Source organism: Macrobrachium nipponense, chromosome 27 (assembly GCF_015104395.2).
Source record: "Macrobrachium nipponense isolate FS-2020 chromosome 27, ASM1510439v2, whole genome shotgun sequence".
Taxonomy (NCBI): domain Eukaryota; kingdom Metazoa; phylum Arthropoda; class Malacostraca; order Decapoda; family Palaemonidae; genus Macrobrachium; species Macrobrachium nipponense.
This window is the reverse complement of record NC_087216.1, coordinates 32073329-32099631: the sequence shown is the minus strand read 5'-3', so window position 1 is coordinate 32099631 and position 26303 is coordinate 32073329. Positions and strand designations below refer to the sequence as shown.

Genomic DNA, 26303 nt, shown 5'->3' with positions numbered 1-26303 from the left:
TCATAGTCTGTTCCTCGACCAAATGACCTACTTTCCTTCACTGTCGCTGAGTCACCGCGAGAGAGAGAGAGAGAGAGAGAGAGAGAGAGAGAAAGTTGGGGTGGGGGCGGCGGGGGGAGGGGAATATGGTATTTTGGAGCCTGGTAGGATATTGGAGGAATCGCATACCAGCCCTGGGACGAAGGAATTCCTGCGGACAACCATCGACCTCAATTCCCGAGAGAAATATTATTGTCGCTATCTGGTAACTGAACCGATTTGAGGTGCATGTAACTTGTTTGCAAGCAACCGTCTCTTGCGGATTATGCAAGTCTTTCTACTTTTACGTAAACGGTACATGGAACAAACATTTGTATAAGTTAAAAAAAAATAGGAGTCGTATTTTGATATTTAATTCTTATTTTGAAAACAGCATATGTGTATTAGTCTAGAATTCGACAACACTTTTCGGGAATATTTCTTTCGAATAAAATTACTTTTTCCAATTCTTGTCTCTTGGGAACGCCCAAACACACACACACACATATATAACACACCAGCGCGCTCCAAAGGACAAGATAAAGTTTATACATACACACACAAACATACGTGTGTGTGTGTGTGTGTGTATGTATCTGTGTGTGGGCGTGTGATAATGGTAGCAGTGAAACATTTCACACAAAAACGTGCAAATATCACCATGTGGAAATAGCAATCAAGATATTCCCCATTTACTTATAAACTTCAGGGTTAATGTGCCATTTGAGAGCAAATACTGTGAAAGCCATCTAAATGTCTGTGTATAGGTCAGACCGAAAAACTGAGAGAGAGAGAGAGAGAGAGAGAGAGAGAGAGAGAGAGAGAGAGAGAGAGCAGGATAGCCTTCAAAACGTGCAAATATATGAATGTTCAACCTGTTGAAATTCGTGCTGACAACTGCAAAGGTATTGAAAAGAAGGGTTGTGATAGTATGTTGGTGAGAAATACAATAAATAAAGATCTACCAAACAAATTTTGCCTACAAGTTATGTATTTCACAAGAAATACAAAATGCATAACGTTTAATGAGAACGTAATTAGTATGGTCCACATGGTAACAGGATATACCACAGGTGCAAGGTCCAAGTGTATCCGAGAAACAAAATTAAAATGTTAATGGGTCATTGGTCTTTGCTCATGAATAAAATTATGTGTCCCTTCTGGCAGCTAATACTTCCTTAGTTTCTTACCCGTCTGTAGGTTCTTTTGCTCGGTAACTCTTGAGTAATGTGGTGTAAATGTCTATTATCAGGCATCAGTCCTTCTGGAGGTATCTTGGCTAAATAAGGCAATCCTGACCTAGATTCATGACGTGTGTTTCATTTTCCCCTTACCGCTTTGCATTTTTTTTATATTCCGTTGATTTTAAAAATAAATTGATGTCACATGCCTCTTCCGATATCTCTGTGGCCTCTTTCCCCTCTTGGAATATCTTGTTAGAAAATAAACAAACTCTCTCACCCAAGCCAACACAGCTTATGAAAAACTGCGGTTTCTTCGTGGAAGTCGGAAAAACAAGTTATTTTTCAACAAAATAGAAAATAGAAATTCGTTTGAAGAAGTTCATCAACAACAAGGCGTACTGAATCCTCAGTGCAATAAAAAGATGTGTTGCGATATTACTGCTTTGGTAAATGAGAAAAAGGGGGCTTCAAGATCTAAAACGAAAACACGATATCAAAATTAAATTGTTGATTCAAAGGCGTTCTTGGATTGACAACGCCAGCTATGATTGTGCTGTCAGCTCGTCTAATCAAAGTGTAGATCGGAATATAACTTGTGCGTCAGGTTGCTCGCAAAATTTCGAGTTTTCTTCCAATGCTGCGATCAGTGTGGAAATAATCAAAGGAAAATTTATTGTGGGAGAACAGAGTTATTTTTCTAGCGAAGATATGACGCAAATATGAAAAAAAATCTGACAAGGCGCACTATCCAAACGAGTACAAAATGCGCCGAAAATAATTCGGCGCAATCGAGTTTTCTGTACATCGTATAATCACGGCCACCATAAATAGATCAATCTTTCAGTAGTCTCGGTATAATTCTGTATAAGCCGAGTCCCATGAAACTTTAACCTCGTCTCGGTGGTGGCCTGTCTTATCGTTACCAGACGCATGATTATGGCTAACTTTAATCTTAAATATAAATAAAACTCCTGAGGGCTAGAGGGCTGCAATTTGCTATGCTTGATGATTGAAGGATGGATGACCACCATACCAATTTGCAGCCCTTGGGCCTCAGTAGTTTTTAAGATCTGAAGGCGGACAGAAAAAGTGCAGACGGACAGACAAAGCCATGTCAATAGTTTTCTTTTGCAGAAAACTAAAAGGCTTACAAGAAAAGCAAGGCACAACAATTAAACTTTGAAAAGAAAAAGGCTCATCTGAAGTTCCAACAATTCGGTTACATAGCTTCGAATATGACCCCATAAGTTGGTCACAGTGGAATATAGCTTCTGGGAAATTATGTGGTATGAAACCTTACAAAAGAATAGGCAAGACTCAGTATTAACTGCATTTATCCAGTACTATGTGGTGCATGATATGGTCTGGCTGCAAAGGATGATCAGAATTATGACAAATTTTATACAGCAAGCACAATGAGCTAATCTTACGACGATGCCAGAATGTAGATCTAATGAGGAACTCAAAAGAATTCAGATATTTATTCAGTAGTATAATAGTATAAGATGTGAATAAGCTGCTAAAGACTAAACCGGTGGACAATATTCAAAACTAGCAGAAGCAAAGGAAAAACATTCACCAAAATACACTTCTCTATAAACTTGAATAGTCATTGTCAATGTAGCAGTTTTGTGCATAGTTGGAAAGGAGACGGACTTGATATATTTCTCCATAATGAATTTGCAGAAAAACACTGCCCAAACAATTTTAAAGGACCTGTCTGTACTTAAAGCAACGTAGCCAGTAAAAAGATTTAGTCATGACCGATTAATTTTCATCATGCACTCATTTTAACCAACTTTCCGTTGACTGAATCAGCAGCCACAGGTTTACAATAACAAGATCAGTTCGATGCAAACTGAGGTAGCTTTGAGAAATAAAACCTGCTTTCACGTTTGAGATGTTTCGTAACATTTTTTATTCTTTTGATGTGTGGAAGTCTAAGTTAAGTATATCTTAGTTTAACCAGACCACTGAGCTGATTAAAAGCTCTCCCAGGGCTGGCCCGAAGGATTACATTTGTATTTACGTTGTTAGGTACCAATTGGTCACTTAGCAACGGGACCTACATTTTATTGTGGGATCCAAACCACATTATATCGAGAAACGAATTTCTAATCACTAGAAATACATTCCTCTGATTCCGCGCTGGCGGCAGCTGGGAGCGAACTCAGGCTACCAGATCAGTAGGCGAGTATGCAACCGACTCGTCCATCGAAGAACTTCTGTAATATATTTTATTCACCTTGGTGAAAGCTTCCCTCATAATACATCCAGATAACATTAGAGCAAACATTAAAGGTAAGTAGTTATAAAAACTAGTAAGAACGACAGAAGGTATATGATAATACATATTGTTTGGAACGGCACTGCACAATAACTTCTATAAACAATTCCCATAATATTAAAATGGAATTCACACATGTTCAAAATATCGAGGCAACTTGTAGGACGGTTATTGCTTTTTCTCCCAAGATTTCGGCCGCCCACCCCCCCCCCCCCCCCCGGCCCCTCCCCCACCGCTTCTTTTTTTCTGCAAACCTGTACAAGAGAGACATGCTCGAATTTTTCCCTCGCCTGTCAGACCAAAAATAAGAATATGTCATAGGTACTGTTTATCATAATGTAAGGACAAGTTGATTTTACGACCTATTCTTCAACAAGTGAATCAGTTAACCACCCAGGCCTTCCTACGGGCATGGAAATGAGAGCTAATTCAGGTCGTGTTTCAAGTTCCAACCTAGAGTTGCTGTAAAAAAAAAAAATCCCTGCTACCCTGCAGGCTTGTTCCATATGAACAGGGTTTATCTGCTGAATAACAATAACATTAACTGTTTCCAGAGAACATTTAGATATACTTAACAACTCTATGGAGCTCCTTTACCTTACTTCACTTACTCGGAAAGTTAGCCCGTTGTTGCACAGGCCTAAAGAACACCGTTTCGCAGATTCAAAGATCAAACAAATAACCGAATGGAAGAATCTATTATAGAGCCGAATGCTGCTACTCAAACTGTTCATTGAATAATTGCCATTTGAGCTCTGTAAGTGAATTGTCAATTAACCACAGGGGATAATATTACCTTTGCGGTCACTGAAAACGCAATTAATCATTGACTTCTTGAACCATCTGCAAGATGCGCTGGATTCTCCGTGCATCAGCATATTAGGCAACTCAAATTTGTCCGTTTTTAGTTTTCTGTAAAATAAAACTATTGAGGTGGCTTTGTCTATTCGGCCTCACTTTTTCTGTCCGCACTCAGATCTTGAAAACTACGGGGGCTAGAGGGCTGCGAATTGGTATGTTGATCATCCATCCGCAAGTCATTAAACATACCAAGTTGCAGTCCTCTAGGCTCAGTAGTTTTTATCTTATTTAAGGTTAAAGTTAGCCATGCGTCTGGCATCGCAACAGCACAGGCCACCATGGCCGGTTGAGTCCATTTGCTTACTGAACTGTCTCCTCGCAACTCCTTCCCTCAAGAACAAACTTTAACTGGGAACCATTCATGGAATCGTATCTTTACGTTTTAAAAATGATTCATCTTACCTCTTTCATTTTTTTATTTGGCTTTTCATTTTTTCTATATGGCATATACTTAATCTACTTGATTCAAAATAATTACCTTACCTCTATTATATTTTTCACTTTTCCACGTATTCCTTCATGAGATGTAAATTGTATTACATACTTATGATATTTTAAGTCCACCTTATTAAAATTATTCACCTTTTAAATCTTTATTCAGCTTTTTCCTGTGAATTACATGCTTAATTCACTTGATTAAAATGAAATACTTTACCTTTTACATATATTACACTAATCTATACCTTGACATACATATGTGTGTGTCATGGAATAAATTAGTGTAATATATGTAAACGGTAAAGTAATTCATTTTAGTCAAGTAAATTAACCAAGGAGAAAGTTCAATAAGCAAATGGATTTCATAATATAAAGCTCGAAGGATTGATATATGTATATGTATATATATATATATATATATAATATATATATATATATATATATAATATATATATATATGTGTGTGTGTGTGTGTGTGTGGTGTGTGCATGTGTGTGTGTGTGTGTGTGTATGTAGTGTATATATGAAATGTGTTAATTTCAACTTCCTCTACTGTCTTATTCAATGTTTGTCTGTTATCCTGAATTCATCGGGTTTTTTTTCATTTCATCACCATTATCCTCAGTTTTCTGCCGCAGGGTCCCGTGTGGTATAGCTTAAATTGCTCTGTTGCTCATGTTTTAAATCCGTGTCATAATAGTTATAAAAAACGTACTTTTTTCAAACTATTATGACACGAATATAAAAGATGAGCAACAGAGCAATCTAAACCATTCCTCACGGGACCCTACGGCAGAAACCTGAGGGCAATGGTGATGTAATAAAAAAAAATGATGAATTCAGAATAACAGACAAGCATTGAATAAGACAGCAGAGGAAGGGTGATATGAACACCTATCAGCTAAATGTGGGACATATGACGTGATATTAGCAAATATGACAACGCAACTGGAACAAAGACAACAAATACAGCGTCAATAATAAAAACTATGGAAAGCCGAATCTTTCGTAGATGGTGGATCCCCAAGGGTTTTCGGCGGTCGTTACCTAGGTCTAATATTTACAGACTTTTGTTTGTGTTTACGCTGATCCCCAAAGGTGGATACATACCGGGTCAAGTTAAGTATATCTTAGTTTAACCAGACCACTGAGCTGATGAACAGCTCTCCTAGGGCTGGCCCGAAGAATCAGATATTTTCATGTGGCTAGGAACCAATTGGCTACCTAGTAACGGGACCTACAGCTTATTGGGGGCTTTGAATCACATTATACCGAGAAACAAATCACCAGAAACAAATTCCTCTGATTCCACGTTGGCAGGGCGGGGAATCGAACTCGGGACTATCAAATTGGTAGGCGAGCACGTGACCCTTTCGTCCAACGAGGAACTATATACCGGGTTAAAATCCCTTGGGGGTCACTGTCTAGGAAAAGGTCGGGAAGGTCAGCCAACTTCTCCTCATAGCGGCCAATATTATGAAACTTCCATAATATGCTTCTCTTCCCCGCCTTGATGCCAAAATTAAATGATTATGAAGGGAGGAGGGAAGAGGATGAAATTCCCTTTTCCTCTCTCCTCTCCTTCGTATTTATTTAGTCGACGCTAAAAAGGGGGAAGAGGAAGAGCAGTTTGGAAGTTTTATAACTGAAGCCGCTGTGACGAGAATAATTCGTCTTTGTTTCATTTGCGTTGTCATATTGGATAATATCGCATCATATGTCGCGCATTTGGCTGGAAAGTGTTATTTTCATTTGCTAAACAATAATGTTACGTAATAAATAAAACTTTAATTATATAGGTAACAAAAATTAATTTCCTACTATCACGTCACATGTCGCGCATCTGGCAGTGTTCGTAGAACAACTTGCAAAACAACACACACACACACACACACACACACACACACACACACACACATATATATATATATATATATATATATATATATATATATATATATATATATATATATTATATTATACATAGGTAAAAAAAAGAGTAATTTGCAAAATTAAATCAATCAATAATTCATTTCTCTCGTTGAGAGAGAGAGAGAGAGAGAGAGAGAGAGAGAGAGAGAGAGAGAGACTTTGCCCCCAAAATGAGAAACCCTTTCCCTTTACATAACTTCTCGTGAAGGCAGTTCATGTGAGAAGGTTATATTGTCTTCCGAGTTAAATTGTGTTCGTGGCGGATTTTGTAGCCTATTTCGCTGTATGACTTAACATTGCGTTTTTATTTTATGACGAGCGTCATCAGTACTTGTTGCCATTCTAATCGAAGGGGATTCCAGGACATGCAAACTCTAAACAGTGGGCCATAAAGTGCGAGCTAATTCCATCTAACGTCGACTCATGACCTGATTTGCTTCTCTGCTTTCAGTATTATGATGCGCTGCTGAGCAATCTATTACCTTTGCATTACGCACGACCGGCGCTCTCATCATTTACATGGAATTTTTGCGTTGTAACGAAAAACAACGAACAAATTGAGTCTTCTATACGCCTTACTTGTTGGTACCTACACGGTTGCCAGAGGCACGATCGTAGATAACTTTAACCGTAAATGAAAATCAAAAGTACTGAGGCTAGATGGCTGCAATGTGGTATGTTTAATAATTGGAGGGTGGGTGATCGACATGCCAATTTGCAGCCCTCTAGCCTCAGTAGTTTTTAGGTCAGAGGGCTGAAAGGAAAAGTGAGGACAGAAAAGGTGATGACGGATAGATAAAGCCATCTCAATAGTTTTCTTATACAGGAAAAAAAAAAAGCTGCACAGAAAAGACTTAAAAAAAAAAAAGAAGAGTAAGAACAAACACCAGACAGCTTCCAGCTCCGAGTAAACCAGCAATTCCCAGCCCATTCTCCCAGAGGTAGTTGGAGCTGACCCAAACAGGACCAGACAGACAGACAGACAGACAGACGGTCGTAGAGGGAAGTGCGGGTGTGGCGCAAACGAGACTAGACGGAGAAGGGGAGGGGGGGAGGGGGGGTGGCATAGGGAGGAGGAGTTGCCTAAGAATGTGACCTAGTTCCATGAAACCGCTTGCAGTTCCATGACCTGGCTTCAGCAGGAAAGCATTCCACGGTTGTTCTCTCCACATCATTACCTCTCTTATGTTCCCTTTCCCTTCCTAGTCCCTTACTTTCACTCGTCTTTCTCCCTTTTTCTCCCTCCATCTGTTTCACCTCCGAAGCCCCTTCAAAGCTCTTTGCCCTCCCTGGTGCCATGGTGTGGCTCTATACATCGTCCAAATCCCATGAGAGAGAGAGAGAGAGAGAGAGAGAGAGAGAGAGAGAGAGAGAGAGAGAGAGAGAGAGAATCCTGTATCAGTGTTTGGGCAAAAAATTCTGGCAGTTTTATTTTTATCTTCATTGTTTGTCTCCTTTCACATGAAATAAATAGAGCAGTATTATAGTGTCTGGCTTTTGACAATAGCAGTAAAAAAATATCTGTTTCTTTTAGCAAAAGAGAAAGGAGAGTGTTGGGGAAAGTTTTATGTATAAAATACATATGTGTGTTTGTGTTTGTTTGCGTGTGTGTACGTGTATGTATGTGTAAGGAATTGAAAAAAGACAAGTATTATGAAGTAAAGGACACTCACACACACACACACACACACACACACACATATATATAGATACTTATAATATATATATATATATATATTAATATATATTTATATGTGTAGTGTGTGTGTTGTGTGTGTGTGAAGTGTCCTTTACTTCATAATACTTGCCTTTTTCAAGTCCTTACACATACATACACATAAAACACACATAAATCATATACATACTTATCTATATATACATATATATATACTATATATATATATACGATATATATATATATATATATATATATATATATATATATGTATACAAATCTTTCCTCAACATCTTTTCTCCTTTCTTAAAACAAATGAATATTGTTTTCTGCTACTGTCAAATGCCGAACACTATAATGCTGCTCTATGTAATGCACATGTATGTTTAATTGAGATTTGAAACTGCTTCGTTACCTTCCACAAAAACTAAAGTATGAACATTTACACATAAATGTTGAAGTGATTCAGAAAACCCTCAGAAAGAATTTATTACAAATTAAAACAGAAACTATTTGTTGCCTAATGGACCAGTGTGCCTTATTTGTCACATACCTGAATTTTGTATTAATAATTGTCAACTCATTGTTTCAATGCTTGTTGCGTGATATTAGAGTGAAAAGGATTAAAATGAAAACACTTAATTTGCTTTCGTCGTTTATCCATTGTGGTACAAAAAGGGGTGTGCGTGTATATATATATATATATATATATAGATATATATATATATATTACATATATATATGTATAATATATACATATACATATATATATATGTTGTATATATATAATATATATATATATATATATATTATATATATATATATAGATATATATATATATATATATATATATAGAATCTCCTGGTCATTTTTACCAGATACATATGAAATTGTAGTAGCCACAACGCCCTCTTAACGTCTCAAATTCTATGCTCTTTTGTGGATACGTTGTCGCTACAAAGCCTTGAGCTCCATCTTCAAAGAATTTTTTTTAAGAAATAATGATGTCCGGTAGCGGAAATGAACTCACGACACCCCATAATCACGAAGAGGTCACCTTGCCGACCTGACCACGAGAAGGATAAAAGTCTACTCCCCCTCTCGTTTCCAGATATATACATATATATATATATATATATATATATAATATCTATATATATATATATATATATTTATATGCACAGGGAGCAGGAGCAGGAACAAACATGGCGAAGTATTTTACACTTTATTCCGACGCATTTCGCATTCGGCAGAATGCATCTTCAGGGTCTGTATGATAAATAATGACTAATATAAATTAAATTGATTTGAAAATTAGTCTAAAAATTATTTACAAACTAGTTAAAATGAAAACCGAAACTTCACACATAGATAAAAATACACTAACAATTGATAAAACAACACGAGAAGTTGTTAAAAGTTCAGATAGAAAGTTAAAACAAAAACTAAATAAATAAATTAGTAAAATACAAAGTTAAAAAATATTTGAGGAGCACTGGGGGTCGACCTACCATGGTAAGAGATAAATAAAAACTAAAAAGAATGTACACAGAAACATAGGCTTAAGAAAGAAACAAGGGGGTGGAGGTGGTCTGGTGGTTCAACTGCGGAACAAGTCGTTTAATTTAAAAAAGGCTCTTCCACGACAACAGTTTCATTTGGGCTGGAGGTTTGACCAATAATACAAAAACCTCCTAATATTAATATCAACTTTACATTTTTTGCTATGTTCACGTATACTGAACTGTTCGGGATTTGATAATGAACATCCAGTACGGAAACTAACTCCCTTGTGGCAGTCTATGCGAACCCTCATCATCCTCTGAGAAGAACCCACGTAAGTTCCCAGACTACATCTGGACAAGAATATTTGTACACTATACCAGAGGACATGAGGGGGCATAAACGATCTTTAAATTTAAACATGGATCCAATTGTTAGTGGATTGACCGGGATGAGTTTTTACCTTTAAGCGCCAAAGTATTTTTGTACGATTTTTGTAAATTCGGCCCTAAAGGAATCATCGTGGTAAATATATATATATATATATATATATATATATATATATATATATATATATATATATATATATATATAATATATATTAGTTGGAGCTGGAATAGACCATCCTCACCATCGTAATCAAGCGGAAAATCGTTTTATTGCTTTTTAGGCTGAAATATATATATATAATATAATATATATATATATATATATATATATATATATATAATATATATGTAGAATCTACTGGTCATTTTCACCAGATACACATGAGATTGTAATAGCCACAATGCCCTCTTAACTTCTCAAATTTTTTGCTCTCTTTTGGATACGCTTGTCACTACAAAGCAGTTTGCCACACAATGTCCATGGTACTCTCACTCTTTTTGTCCGCCTTTTCACCACTGAAGAAGGACCCACACTTGCAGTGGTTGAGGCAAGAGTTGCATATTTTGTGTCTTCCCTCTCCGATAATTACACCAGTTCTCCCCTTCATCTGACAAATAGCACCCTAACGATTTGTTTGTTTGTGTTTGTTTGCATGGTGCTTTTACGTTGCATGGAACCAGTGGTCATTCAGCAACGGAACCAACGGCTTGAGGTGACTTCCGAACCACGTCGAGAGTGAACTTCTATCACCAGAAATAAACATCTCTCACTCCTCAATGGAATGCCCGAGAATCGAACTCGCGGCCACCGAGGTGGCACGCCAACACCATACCGACCACGCCACTGAGGCGCTCTAACGATTTGATACACTCATAGACAACGAAGGCAAATGCTTGAACAATAATTATCAAAGGAATTCTGCCTAAGTTTCAGCGATTTTGGAGCCTTTGGTGAGGAACCCAAATCGAACGGACTCACCGGTTTTGCCAAAAGAGATTCAGAAACCCTACACAAATATTCCACCTCATTACTACTCGTTGGACGAGTGGTTTACGTGGTCGCCTACCGATTCGGTAGTCCCGAGTTCGATTCCCAGCTCTGCCGACATGGAATCAGAAGAATTTGTTTTTTGTGATTCACAGAGCAATTTCTCGATATAATGTGGTTCGGATCCCACAATAAGCTGTAGGTCCCGTTGCTAGGTAACCAATTGGTTCCTAACGACGTAAAAAAATATCTAATCCTTCGGGCCAACCCTAGGAGAGCTGTTGATCAGCTCAGAGTGGTCTGGTTATATAATAAGATATACTCAACTTTTCACTATAGGGTGAGGTCAAGTCGTTCTGACGGCTGTGGACGGACAGCATAGTCCCAACGTTGCCGTTTTTTCTTCACAGCAGTGGCTTTTGGCGGTGTCGCCATACGCAGTTCTTCTTTTTTTACGTTAGTTATGATTTAATGGTTAGAATGCGAAATAAACTACATGTCACTAGCTTAGTATAAAGTATTTTTGACGAAGAAAAATAAAGGTTTTCAATAAAATTCCTTTCTATACATAAGCAGGATATGTTTTATAACTTTATTTTCATAATAAAACATAAAAAGGCAAAGTGAAGAATTTTATTCCTCAGTGCCGTGGCCTGTGGTCGGAAAAGCCACGGAGGGTTGCCAGATGTCACCAGAAACCCACACTAGTAGACGGAATTCCTCAAAATGGCAACCCTGCAGGCTGAGCAGACACGGGCAATATGCCACATGTGGAAACCAAGTGTGTGGTCAGTCTCGTGTGTTTCATCTGTACCATGACCCGACAACACTTGTACATTGCCATATGTTCAGCTGCAATTAAGTACTCAGATATCAGTCTGCTTCAGACGTAAAGAGTCGATTTTCTTTTAGATACAGCTAGAACAAAATATAGAATTTAGGCCAAAGGCCAAGCGCTGGGACCTATGAGGTCATTCAGCGCTGATACTGAAATGGACAATAAAAAGAACTGAAAGGCATAACAAGAGGAAAACCTCACAGCTGCACTATGAATCAATTGTTAGGAGAGGGTGGACAGTAAGATGGAAGAAAGAGAATATGAACGGAGGTAGAGTGAAAGGAATGAAAGTAGTTGCAGCTAGGGGCCGAAGGGACGATCAAAGAACCTTCAGTAATGCCTACAGTGTATCACATGAGGTGCACTGACGGCACTACCCCGCTACAGGGTAGATATCGCTAGTAAATAGAAAATGGACATTTTCTCTCTTGCCCTCAAAATAGAGGGTAGGATAGTGTCATCGAGTATGACCTGTTGTTGAGTCAAACTCGATGGCACCATTTTATTGGACCCTAAGATACTCCTTAAAATCCTTTAAGGCTGATTAATATGACTTATGAAGGTCATTTTTCAGAAATAAGTTAACAATCATTAAAAGCTGCCCTTCTGCATCAGGAATCATATATTAGATTGAAAACAATACCAGTGAACTAATATTCTACTATGAGACACAAGCGGTTAGGCATCCGTTTCCCTAGTTTCCTGACGACCTGTCCTCTCAGAGAGTCAAGGAGTCGGTGCCGATAATAATCCTGTGATTGACTCTTTCATAATTCCAAAAACGGCTAAAACTAGAAAATAAAGTGGGTCTTATAGCAAATTTTTTCATCGACATCTATACTTTTCTTAAACATACGTGGCAATTCGAATCGTCAAGTAACGTTATGGAATACTGTAGCCTACCAATACACCTGGGATGCTACCAAATACGGCAAGCTCTAGGATTGGTATTGTGTCTCAGGCTGATAACAGAAATTGGTATAATTTTGTGTACTCAAGATTCAGTAACTATAAATACTTGGGAGGTAAACAACACACCACCAACCCTCGTAACCCGTCACGCCCCTCCGAGAAAGAAAAATAAAAAACTTATCTATACAGTGGATTAAAATCGATAGGCTACTCTTCATTATAGGAGAAACATTACTCAACGACAATTCATCGGGAACCATCATGACAGTAACAAAAAAATCATTCAGAAGATTTTAGGAGAGAAACACTACAAAGTGTTTTCTCCTCAAATCTTCCATTGTACTCAGAAACCCACAATTCTTTGGACAGGGACCACGTGACCCGTAAACTCTAATATTTTTTTAGTGTCAGTACTATACGGGACTCATAGCCATGAGTTGTCCATTCGAGAAAAGATTGAGCATTTCACATATATTTCAGACTGCAAGAGATGAATTCATGGGGCACTCCTGTTTCAATTTCTTTGACTCTTCGATTGCATGATTTCTAGCTATTAAATGTATGTGTGTATGTGCGTGTGTGTAAAAATATAATACATGTCGTTACATTTATGTGCTTCCTCTGTGTGTAATTTCAGCAGTGAAGACACCTTGAAGAGAATCTATTGCAGATCACGATTTCTTGTGTTAATAAATTAGTCGAATTTCGAAATCAGCGTAGAAAATCCTTGAAAAAAAGATGCAGCAGAAAGGTGAAAGGTCAAATGTATGGACACAAGGCTACAACACAAATACGAATAAAGTTACTCACTGTTGAACATAACATGGAAGTAAGCAGAAGCCGCTGCCAGAACCACCCTGTGGGCGAAAACGGACACTGCACCCGCCACCAGTTCGATGTCGCACAGCTGGAAGAGAAAAACTTTTCAGAAAAAGGTTTCGGAAAGAAAACTCAACATCTGCAACCTGCAAGCGGCATGAAGTAAATTAGTGCAAGGGTTACAAAACAATGAAGACATAGAACTGTTTTAGAGGTGTATCAGCCAGTTATTCTTTGCGAATTCTTAACATCTTTATAAATGAAAATTAAATTAACGTCCTTTTTAACTTCATTTTCGGTGGAAAAGGCATAAGTTAGCAACCCGAGACAGACAAATTTAATTAAAATAAAATATAAAATTTCACACAATGATGAAGAAACATTCTCAGCTGAAATGACACGATGCATAGAAACTGTCACAAGCGAAAGATTTCATACTTCGTTGCTCTCTCTCAACTGTACAAATCACGCATTTCATGGGGGAAGAAAATCCTCAATAACTTGTCTGGATGTATATTTTCTCTGATAGGGATGCTTTCTCTCGCCAAGTTGCTAAGCTGGTCTTTGCAGCCTTATTCAACGAAAGAATTTAGGATGCATCAGTGGAAACCATCGTGAGAGGAAACGAACAAAACAATGACAAGACAGCTTGTTTTCCTTTGAAAGTCATTGCTGAAATACTATATCGTCAAATTCGCTCAAGAAAGTTTACAGTAGTATACTTGACCATTTCTTGACTGAGTAGTCTATATTTATGAAAGGCCATTTCTATTTCTTAGTCTCCATCGTATATAAAAAGCAATTTCTATTTTTGTCTGCCTGTTTGTCTGTCTGTTCGTTATGGATGCACATACTATGAAAGCTAGGGCTACCAAATTTTTACCATAGACTTCCCTCCCCCGCCAGGAAGTTTTTAGTCAAAATCCGAAATTCAAGGGCCGTTTCTAAGCGGCCCTTAATTCCTCTTTTTCATAACCCCTCATTTTTCACAACTTTCGGAGTTGACAGCGAACTCTTCGGATTTTTTGCACATTCTTTGGCTTGGCAGGATCCCAAGTGATTATTTATTCTGAGAGTGATTGCATAATCCGCCCTGTAGGGGTTGTCATCACGGACGGCACTGATGGCCTCTCCCAAGACTTGGTTTACCCCCTAGCCTTTGAAATGATATTATAATAATAATAATAATAATAATAATAATAATAATAATAATAATAATAATAATAATAATAATAACAGTAAAATTCACTTCAAGGTGAATCTTGTATGGCTCCAAAATACTCCAAAATGGGCACAAAATTTCCAAATATTTATCGATAGGGCTCGCTTCGCTCGCCACCCCACCCATGCCATTAAGTTATAAAATCTTTTGCCCCGCCCCCCCTCCCCCTACCCCCTCCTACCAAAGGAAAAATCTGAAATAACGCCACTGCACACAACTTACATTCGGATCACTGGGCAGTTTGATTATATACTTTTATACTCTGCTGAAGTAGTGCGGGCAGTTAAAATTTGAACAACAAATATTTTACTTACGATTATTTCGTCAATAAGATGGTTTGCACAACTACCAAAAGAAATTTCAAACCCTTTTTCTACTGCTCTTCCTGCTTTTCCTCCCACACACCCGCTTCTCTCATCTCTTCTCTCTCTCTCTCTCTCTCTCGTCTCTCTCTCTCTCTCATCACCACACAACACTCTTCTCTCACACACACACACACATACAGACACCATAGAGCCAAGAAACTGCTTCAAACAACCGCTAGGCTTAAAACAACCAGTAAACCAGCCTCAACAACTCGACTAGTGTTTTCATTCTACTGTTTTGTGATATATCTGTTTGACTTGTCACACGCATGCCCTAGGTCAAGGGTCACCAACCTTTAAAGCTAGAAGAGCCATTTATTTAATCATTAAAATGTAGTACTGTCAGAGCCGCAGTGACAAAAATGGCCTTAGAAACTAATTATATCTCATAAAAAAAAAATCAATAAAATTGATGCCTATATTATGCCTTTAAAACTGAATAGAATTTAATCAAATATTGTCTTAAGAGTGGTACATAATTCCTTTGTTTAAAGTAGATAAAAAGGTATTTGTTCAGCGTTTGGAGCTGCAAAAGTGTCTGGAAAGAGTTGGTGATCCCTGGCCTAGGTGCTACTGACTTTGACACTATATTTAATTCTGTCAGGGTAAAAAAAAAAATTTAACAGCAATATATAAAATAGAGGTCAGTTTATAAACTGTGACAGCACCTAAATGGAATAGATGGAGATTGACACGAACATTGCATAAGAATCAATAGAAGAGGGGCGTGGCTTGAGAGGGTAAGGTCACAAATGAACACTGCTTCATCTTCATGGCCTCCTACATTTGCAAGTTTTTCCTCTATTTATGCTAACAGTAACTTTCCTTCTACAGACGCATCCACTTTTAGTTTTCTGTATAAGAAAACTATTTAGGTGGCTTTGTCTGTCCGTCTACACTTTTTCTGCCTGCACTTTATCTGTCCGAACTTTTTCCGTCCGCACTTTTTCTGTTTGGCCTCAGATCTTGAAAACTACTGAGGCTAGAGGACTGCAAATTGGCAAGATGATCATTCACCCTTCAATCATCAAGCATACAAAATTGCAGCCCTCTAGCCACAGTAGTTGTTATTTTATTTAAGATTAAAGTTAGACATAATCGTACTTCTGGCAGTGCTAGAGGTACCAACAACACAGGCCGCCACGGGACCGTGGCTGAGCTTCATGAGCCGCAGCTAAGAGTTTTATGGGACTTAGCTGAGGCCACCACCGGACAGAAAACTCGATTGCGCCGAAGAAACTTCGGTGCCTTTTTTACTTGTTTAATACCAATGTCGAGAGAACTATTGAATTTTACACAATTTTCCAGAGCAACTTGAATACAGTTACATTTGGACGTTAATATCAAGATTCATTGCTCAGGTTAAAGATGTCACGCTGCTCATCAGAGCAAGATAGATCAGTATTTGATCAAGAATGCCTTCGTGGTATTAGATGACAGACAAACACCAACTTAGGCTCGTAACCTGAGATGATAATTAGGAAATTTATCTCAGTTTCAGTCTCGATAACGATTTTAACAAAACATCATACAAAATTAGAGGAATATTTCAGCCAATAGAAAAAAAAATTGGTTTTGCAAGGAATGTCACTTTTCATGAAACTACAAATAGGGAAATGTTCTAGCTCATCACACTACCCTAATCATGACATACCTCTACAATTTTTGTCATTCTAACCACAGCCTTTTAAGATGTTCACAACGAAATGCGAAGATACGGTAAACTAACAGGTTAAGTGTAACAATGAGCATACTCAACTATGAGCATACTCTGAATAAGATGTTTTTTTTTCTTCATTCTTACGCTTGATACTTTACTTTTAGACGTCTCTTTTTGAAGAGGAATGCCAGATCATACCCCATTATGAAATGGGAAATGTAACCAAGAACACGGGACAATTTTATGTAAGAATCAGCACATTTTTGTTATATATACATACATATATATATATATATATATATTATATATATATAATATAATATATATATATATATATATATACGTATATATGGTCTTGGTTATATTTCCCATTTCATAATGGGGTAGGATGTGGCATTCCTCTTCAAAGAGAGCCGTCTAAAAAGTAAAGTATCAAGCGTAAGAATGAAGAAAAAAAAAACATCTTATTCAGAGTATGCTCATAGTTGAGTATGCTCATTGTTACACTTAACCTGTTAGTTTACCGTATCTCGCATTTCGTTGTGAACATCTTAAAAGGCTGTTGGTTAGAAACTGACAAAAATTGTTTAGAGGTATGTCATGATTAGGGAAGTGTGATGAGCTAGAACATTTCCCTATTTGTAGTTTCATGACAAAGACAAGGGACATTCCTTACAAGACCAATTTTTTCCATAGGCTGATTTATATATATATATATATATATATATATATATATATATATATATATATATATATATGTATATATGTATATATATGTATATATATATATATATGTGTGTGTGTGGTGTGTAGTGTGTGGTTTTGTGTTTGTGTGTGTGTGTGTGTGTGGTGAAATAAAAACAAACCCAAAAATTTATTCGAAGCCTTCCATTCCCAAGGGGTCTCTTGCCCCCATCCTTGAATGTATCGTAAAAAAAAAGAAAAAAAAAAGACCACAGTAAGAGATATTCTGTTTGTCCCGATTTCTTTTCAGAGGAGGACCGGGGTATTAGAATAGAAATAGAATAGAATAGAATAGAATAGAATATAGAGTTTAGGCCAAATTTTAGGTAAAAGGTCTGAAAGGTGTAACAGAAAGAAAGCCTCTCAGCTGCACTATGCATCAATTGTTAGGAGAGGGTGGAAAAATGGAAGAGAATGAGAAAGGAGGTACAGTAAAAGGAACGAAAGGGGTTTCAGCGAGGGGCCGAAGGCACGCTGCAAAGAACCTCAAGTAATGCCTACAGTGCACCTCATGGACGCTTGAATAGTTGAGCATCCGACCTACCTATGAGTTTTCCGAAAAAAATAAACACATGCGAGATTAGAACGCATTATATCATGCCACTAGAAATAAGGACACTGTTGTTGAGTGTGTCATGTTCATTTTCATTTTGTTCGTTAGCTCTACCAAATCAAGGACGATTATAATATATCTGCAACGACAGACAGACAAAGTTAGTGATACTGACAGAGAAGATCAACTCTCTCTCATTCCTATATCTAAAATGCTCCGAACTCCATCCATGGTCTATCATTAGATTTTTCAATATCTGATAACCCTGTGTTACATTCTGCAGTAATCCGGGATTTACTTTTAATTTTTATTGTTTGATTTATATAGATTTTTGGCATTATGCCAGCGCTGGAGCAACTAAGGCCATTCAGCGCTGAAACGGAAATTGACAGTAAAAGGTTTGAAAGGTGTTACAGGAGGGGAACCTCGCAGTTACACTATGAAACAATTGTTAAAAGAGGGTGGACAGTAAGATGGAAGAAAGAGAATATGAACGTAGGTAGAGTAAAAAGAATGGAAGTAATTGCAGCTAGGGGCCGAAGGGACGCTGCAAAGAGACTCTTAAGTAAAGCGGGATTGATTCCAAGGTGATACATTCTTTTTCTAAACAACCGCCTCCAACCTGAGAGCGGAATAGCCGTTACCAAGAACAAACAGACGCCGAGGGCTGTGCGTTCTCAAGGGTCATTACTCGAGAACCTCATTCCTTCGCAAGTCATTAAGCGAAGTATCGATTGGGCGGAGGGAGGGTCATCATTACCTCGAGGAGATAAAATCGGCTTTTATCCCTCATTTCCCCTCTGTAATCAGCATGGCTCTGACTCCCTCCCAAAATGGTGTGGGATGGGTCGTTTTTGCACCCGGCACCGGAGTTCGTAAAGGTTGTTACTTCTTACCAGGCTTACCTCATCATTCTCTTGAGGCCTTCACCTCTTAATATTGTTTTATTGCGACAGGAGATCAACGCAGTCAAAGATATTATGTGGCGAAATATTAATCTTTGTTTTTCAGTGAAGACTAAATCACTCGGAAATGTAAGTATGGACGCTAATGCTGTCAACATTAAGGATACGATTCCGGAAAATAAAAAATGCTCAGGGACTCTTTGTATCGTTTGAAAATATCAGGGAAATGCTTCTGATGCGTATATGTCGAAAAGTTTTAAATAATGTTATCAAACTCTAAACATGCGCTAAAAAATTAATCTAAATTGTTCCATAAGGACTCCAAAATACCTGTTTGTTTGTTATGGTGTTTTACGTTGCATGGAACCAGTGTTTATTCATGAACGGGACCATCGGCTTCACGTGACTACCGAACCACGTCGAGATGAACTTCTAACACTAGAAATACACCTCACACACCTCAATGGAATGCCCGAAAATCGAACTCGCGGCCACCGAGGTGGCAGGTCAAGACCATACCGATCACGCCACTGAGGCGCTCACTTGCAATTAAGTAACTTCTAGACTCTGAGAAATACAATCATGATCAATTGAAGCCAATAAATGCATATTTTCTTATGTTGCTGAAAACGAACTGAATCTTGAATTACAATTTCATAATGGATACAAACAATTTTTTTTTTTTTAAGTATTTTCATATCAGCTTGATGGTAAGTGCTACGCTACATTGGAACCCAGTGCTGTCCATCATGTCTCCCCTACCCTCCCGATCCCCTACCTACCCTCCCAACTCAGGGTAGACGAAGAGGTTTGCAGGAGGAGGGATGGTGTATCAAGTCTCCCATACCTTTCCGATCCCCTACCTACCCTGCCCAACCCAGGGTGGACAAACAGTTTTGCAGGAGGAGGATGATGTGTCATGTCTACCCTACCCTCCTGATCCCCTACCCACCATGCCCCATCTGAGGCGGGCAAACAGGTTCTTAGGAGGAGGGTGGTGTGTCACTTCTACCCTACCCTCCTGGTCCCCTACCTACCATGTCCTAATCCGGGCGGACAAGCAGGTTTCCAGGATGAGGGTGGTGTGTCATGTCTCCCATACCCTCCTGGTCCCCTACCTACCCAGGGCTGACAAGCAAGAAAGATCCATTCGGATTTTATTATTATAAATAAATAAAAATGTTCGATCAGTGAGAGAGCAACTCCATGCAAGCCTACACCAGATTTCCACTTGTCCGAGCCAGAAGGTGACCGGCGAGAATCCATAAAAACAGGGCTAAAAGCTCCCTCCCCGACCTACTATGCATTCCAAAGGTCACAACATCGTGTTATTCGTAAACAACTTTTAAACCGACCGATGGATTTCCTTGCCACTAAAGCTCTGAGCGTTTCAAACTTCGTCTGCATTGTGCATTGCCAGTTCCTCGTTGGACGGGTGGTTTTCGCGCTCGGCTATCGATCCGGTGGTCCAAAGTTTGATTCTCGGCTCGCCCAGCGCGGAATCAGAGGAACTTATTTCTGGTGATTGAAATTCATCTCTCGATATAGTGTGGTTCGGATCCCAAAATAAGCTGTGGGTCCCGTTGCTAGGTGACCAAGTGGTTGATAGCCACGTAAAAATATCTAATTCTTCGGGCCAGCCCTAGGAGAGCTGTTCTTCAGCTCAGTGGTCTGGTTAAACTAAGATATATCTAACTTAACTTGTGCATTGCCATGTGTGTTTCATTAACCTTTATGACTAAGGAAAATGAGGTTAGAGCAGCGCTTAGCAACCCAACCATCCGCAAAAGTGGTGACGTGTATCAGTGACGTCGGTGTAGTGGAGGATGCACAAGTCAAGTTAAGTGTATCTTAGTTTTAGCAGACCACTGAGCTGATGAACAGCTCTCCTAAGGCTGGCCCGAAGGATTAGATATTTTAACGTGGCTAGGAACCAATTGATCTCCTAGCAACGGGACCTACAGCTTATTGTGGGATCCGAACCACATTATATCGAGAGATGAATTTCTATCACCAGAAATAAATTCCTCTGATTCCGCGCTGGGCGTGCCGAGAATCGAACTTCTGACCACCGGATTGGTAGCCGAGAGCGAAAACCACTCAACTTTTCAGTTGAGTTGAATATAAAATTTAGGCCAAAGGCCAAGCACTGGGACCTATGAGGTCATTCAGCGCTGAAATGGAAATTGACAGTATAAAATTTCTGAAAGGTGTAACAGAAGGAAAACCTCAAAGCAGTTGCACTATGAATCAAGTGTTAGGAGAGGGTGGAAAGTAAGTTAACGAAAGAGAATATGAAAGAAGGTACAGTAAAAGGAACAAAATTGGTTGCAGATTGGGGCCGAAGGCACGCTGCAAAGAACCTTAAGTAATGCCTGCAGTGCACCGCATGAGGTCCACTGACGGCACTACCCACCTACAGGAACTATACCTTTTCAAATGGTTGTTTGACTTATGGTTAAAGTTCATTTTGCCTATCCTGGGCCATATGAATTTTTTTTAAGCAAATTTATATATTGTATGATGATATTTAATTTTTTTTTTCAAATAATTAGAAAAGAGGGATAGCTCTGCTTGTTCGAAACGGCCTGAGGAAACGCAAGAAATAGGTCTTTCTTCTAAGAGTAAACGGCTGAATTAAGCACATCTGTCAATATCGTGCACTGCCATAAATTAGGACAATGTTAGGAACACCCAGTGCTGTAGCAGCAAGGGAATTCATATGTCGGTTTAAAAGTTGTTTACGAAAAACTATTTCATGACCTCTGGAATGCATAGTAAATGAAAGTTCACTTGGCTTTGCAGTTTTATATGTTCGTTACCCTTCAGTGTTGATTTCAGAGCGAATTTTGATCTGGTCTGACACAATTTGCCAGTTAAAATAACTTGAAATAAGGCATTATCGAATTATTATACCAGATATTATTACATTCCAGTTGGCCAATCACAGTTGATGTATAGTCACTCACATAAGTTCATGGATGTCTCCGAGCATAAAGCTGAATTCCATCCAACCCCTTTCTGGACAACGTGTCTGTATAGTGACTTAAGACGGCCACACACCGAAACTTTCTACTGCAGCAGTTAGGTAGTTGAACATCTGGCCAGTTTCGCACTCCCAGACACCTGTCATCCAGAAAGGGGTGAAATGGAAATCTCTCTCAAACACCCGGACATCCATGAACTTATATGAGTGACTGTACATAGTGGGAAACCCTTCGAAAATAAGCAAAAACAAATGGAAACTCTAGTCAGCCTTTTCCCTGCTCAGCAAAAATTCTGACGACGCAAATCACTCTCTTGTTCCCGTATTGATCAGGCATAGATTCGCAACCTGCAGAGCTGAGAGTTCTCAAATAGTTTCTACTATGGAAAGCCAAACAGTTATCAAAGCACACATCAAATAAACCTTCAATTGTGCCTCTGCACATACAAGAGAAGGAAACACCGCTTATTAGTATTTGGCCATAAAGGTTTTCATCTCCACACTTGCAATGAATCCTACGTCATCCATTGGTCTTGTTCTCGAAATACCTCAATTACAAAATCATTCTTTTTAACTGGAAACTATGACCGTCTAGGATATAATGCTCAGTGACCGCAAACAACTACGGTGACCATAGAGAGAATGAACAGACACCATACCAAAATTATATTCTCTGATAAAGGCCACAGAATTACTGAATAACCTCTCGCCAAACGTTGTACTCGATACAATGAGAGATCTGCTGTACCCCCAACACAGACTAAAAAGGAAAAACAACCTTGTCATCCATGAAGTGCTATGGTCTCGTTATGGTATTCATAGGGTTGAGGTAAATATAGAATTTAGGCCAAAGGCCAAGCACTGGGACTTATGAGGTCATTCAGCACTGAAATGGAAATTGATAGTATAAGGTTTGAAAGGTGTAACAGGAGGAAAACCTCAAAGTTGCACAATGAATCAAGTTAGGAGAGGATGGAAAGTACGATGGAGAAAGAGAATATGAAAGGAGGTACAGTAAAGGGAACGGAAGTTAGGGGCCGAAGGCACGCTGCAAAGAACCTTAAGTAATGCCTACAGTGCACCGCATAAGGTCCACTAACGGGACTATCACCCCTCCCCCTACGGAGAGCGTTCATAGGTCCCAGTGCTCGGCCCTCGGCCTAAATTCTGTACTCCATTCAATACTAACCTGTCGCCACAATGAAGAATGACAACTGGGAAAGCAAACATTATATGAACCGACGTGGAAAATATTGATATTTACAAACTTCGAGTTGACAGCTTGATGTTACCGAACCTTCATCCTCCTATCTAAAAAAACATTAACAAAACTGGCCACCAGAATGAGAATAGTGTTATGATAACAAAATCAATTTCAATCCGCAATCACTGTCGGTAGATCACGCACGTTCATATGTGTCTGCACGCACGAGGCGATTATGAATACATGCGCGTGCAATAACTGGGGAAAATAGGCAAGCAATTCTTCCAATGTGACTTGACTTTCATGAAAAATGAAAATCTCTTTAAGAACTTTATTATAACATGAAGAACGATAGCAGAGAAAGATGAAGGCATGACAGGCCTGTACCTTGAGTTTTTATGGGAGGGGGGTGGTTCGTTTTTCCCAAAACTGGACTTTTCTTCTGTGTCATTGCATAGGTAAATACAAGATGGAAAGCTTGAAAATGTTATTTTAGTTATATTAAGAAGAAAAATTGGGTATGCGGTCTATGCCCTTCTACCCGATTAGATGTTATTCAAAGTACCGACTTTAGTTAACGGAATTTTACTTAAAATGTTGAAAGTTTGCACTGAAATTTAAGGATATTTCTTCAGCTTTATTGATTGATTATTAATTATGTTAACGATAAAATGCATATTACTTTATTTGTTGTTATGTTATATACTTTGACTTAACAAAAGAAAAAAACAATAATTACTGATTACTTTGTAATTACAGTTCAATGAAAAGGATAGTCACGGGCATGTATGAAAGAATCCACAATAGCGTCCGCCTAAGATTACTAAAAACAGCCGTAGGCGTATTTGAAGGTGAATATTTCTATGATCGTAAGGAACAGAACACTGGGGAAAAAAATTTGATTTCCCGGGGATAGCCTCACTCCGACACGCAATCTACATAAACCAACAGAAACGACATTCAAAAAGTCGAAGAAATAAAATCGGCCTTTTCAATAACCTTTGTTTGTTTGTTTGGTGTTTTTCCGTTACATGGAGCCAGTGGTTATTCAGCAACGGGGCCAACAGCTTTACGTGACTTCCGAACCACGTCGAGAGTGAACTTCTATCACCAGAGATACACATCTCTAACCCCTCAGTGGAATGCCCGAGAATCGAACTGGCGGCCACCGAGGTGGCAGGTCAAGACCATACCGATCACGCCACTGAGGCGCTGAAAATGACACATGTAAGGAATTTTCAGCATAATTTCTATACCTATCTATTAATCTATCTATGTATCTTTCTATATATATATACATATAATATATACATACATACATACATACATATATTATATATATATATATATATATATATATATATATATATATATATATAATATATATATATATATATATATATATATATTATATATATATACATATATATACTGCATATATTACAATGCGCTCTTCATAGATGCTTCTTCAATCCCCACGCCATTCGTACTTCACAGTTAGTCGCCTGTGGTGTATTGTAATTAGGGTCATTAAAGACACGGTACTAGAAATGTCATCAAGGAATCACAATATATATATATATATATATATATATATATATATATATATAATAAATCACAGTAGATGCACGTGACTTTATTAAATAAGCGAATACCACAGGAAAATGATAGTCAGAAATCCAAGCGCTTTGGTCTTTACTAAGATACAATTGGAGAGAAAGTTATCAGGTAATCAAGAGATCAAAAATACCAGATGGTTAATTGTCAAAAGGGTAAAAGTTAAGAAGATAATCCAGGATTATCGGATATCACACGGTCTCAAACCAAAACATAGATTTAACCCTAATAGAAACTACAAATTATCTGTACAATTCAAAACCTGTAAAAACTGAATATATTAATTTTGTTGCTTATATTTATCTACAACTTTTTTCATTATGAAGGCATCAAGTTTAAATATACCAAGACTTAAATTTAGAACATTTCCATTATTTGACTTGATGAAACAAGATTCAATTATATTACTTTTAATAATAATAATAATAATAATATGCTTTATTTCAGCTCAGGGCCATATACATTGAATATACAAAATACAGACAGTAACATACACAATCTAGACATGATAAAAAAGAAAGAGAAAATGAATAATCGGCACTTATCCACAAAATAGCTGAGGTAGCATAAAAGCTAGTAATCATAATACTGGTAATAATAGTAATAATATTGGTGAGAGAAAAAAAATATGCATTGAGAGTAATAACAGTTAGTGCACAAATTATATAACTTAAATTTCAACTAGAGACCTTAGGTGGTTACAGTAGTCAGATCCAGAGGGCTAAATACAAAAATTGAATGTAAAAAAAACTTTGTATTTGATAGTAATCACAGTAATAATGAAAAATTAAAATATCAGCAATAAATGTAATAATGACAAAAACTGCAGATGACATCTTGCCAATACAGAGATTAACTGTATTCGGCCAGTTCACGAAAATCTCCAGGAATTCCTTAATAATCTCAATAATTTAGTCCCTTCTATAAAATTTACCGTAGAGGAAGAAAGAAATTGTAATTTGAATTTTCTTGATGTAACTGTCCATAGAAATGATAGAAATTTCACCTTTTCAGTCTTTCGAAATCAACTAACATTGCCTCTTTTGTTCATTACTACTCCAATCACCATCAAAATGTTAAATTCTGTTTTTTCTGGGATGTTCCTAAGGGCTTTACGTGTCTGTAGCCCGCAGTTTATTGACGCTGAAATTAAAACTATTTATGATATTGCATTGAGACTTAAATACCCAAGGACTTTTGTAG

The 26303-nt window shown here is 38.0% G+C and overlaps 1 protein-coding gene across 4 annotated transcripts in view; it reads right to left on the bottom strand.

Annotated features, from left to right (window-relative positions):
• Positions 1-26303, bottom strand: part of LOC135200999 (kelch-like protein 17) — a 148790-nt gene that overhangs the window by 52196 nt on the left and 70291 nt on the right. For all 4 annotated transcript variants that reach the window (XM_064229808.1, XM_064229807.1, XM_064229810.1 and 1 more), the window contains exon 3: positions 13836-13932. In XM_064229808.1, coding sequence (XP_064085878.1) covers positions 13836-13932 — 97 coding nt within the window. The remainder of the gene's footprint in view (positions 1-13835; positions 13933-26303) is intronic.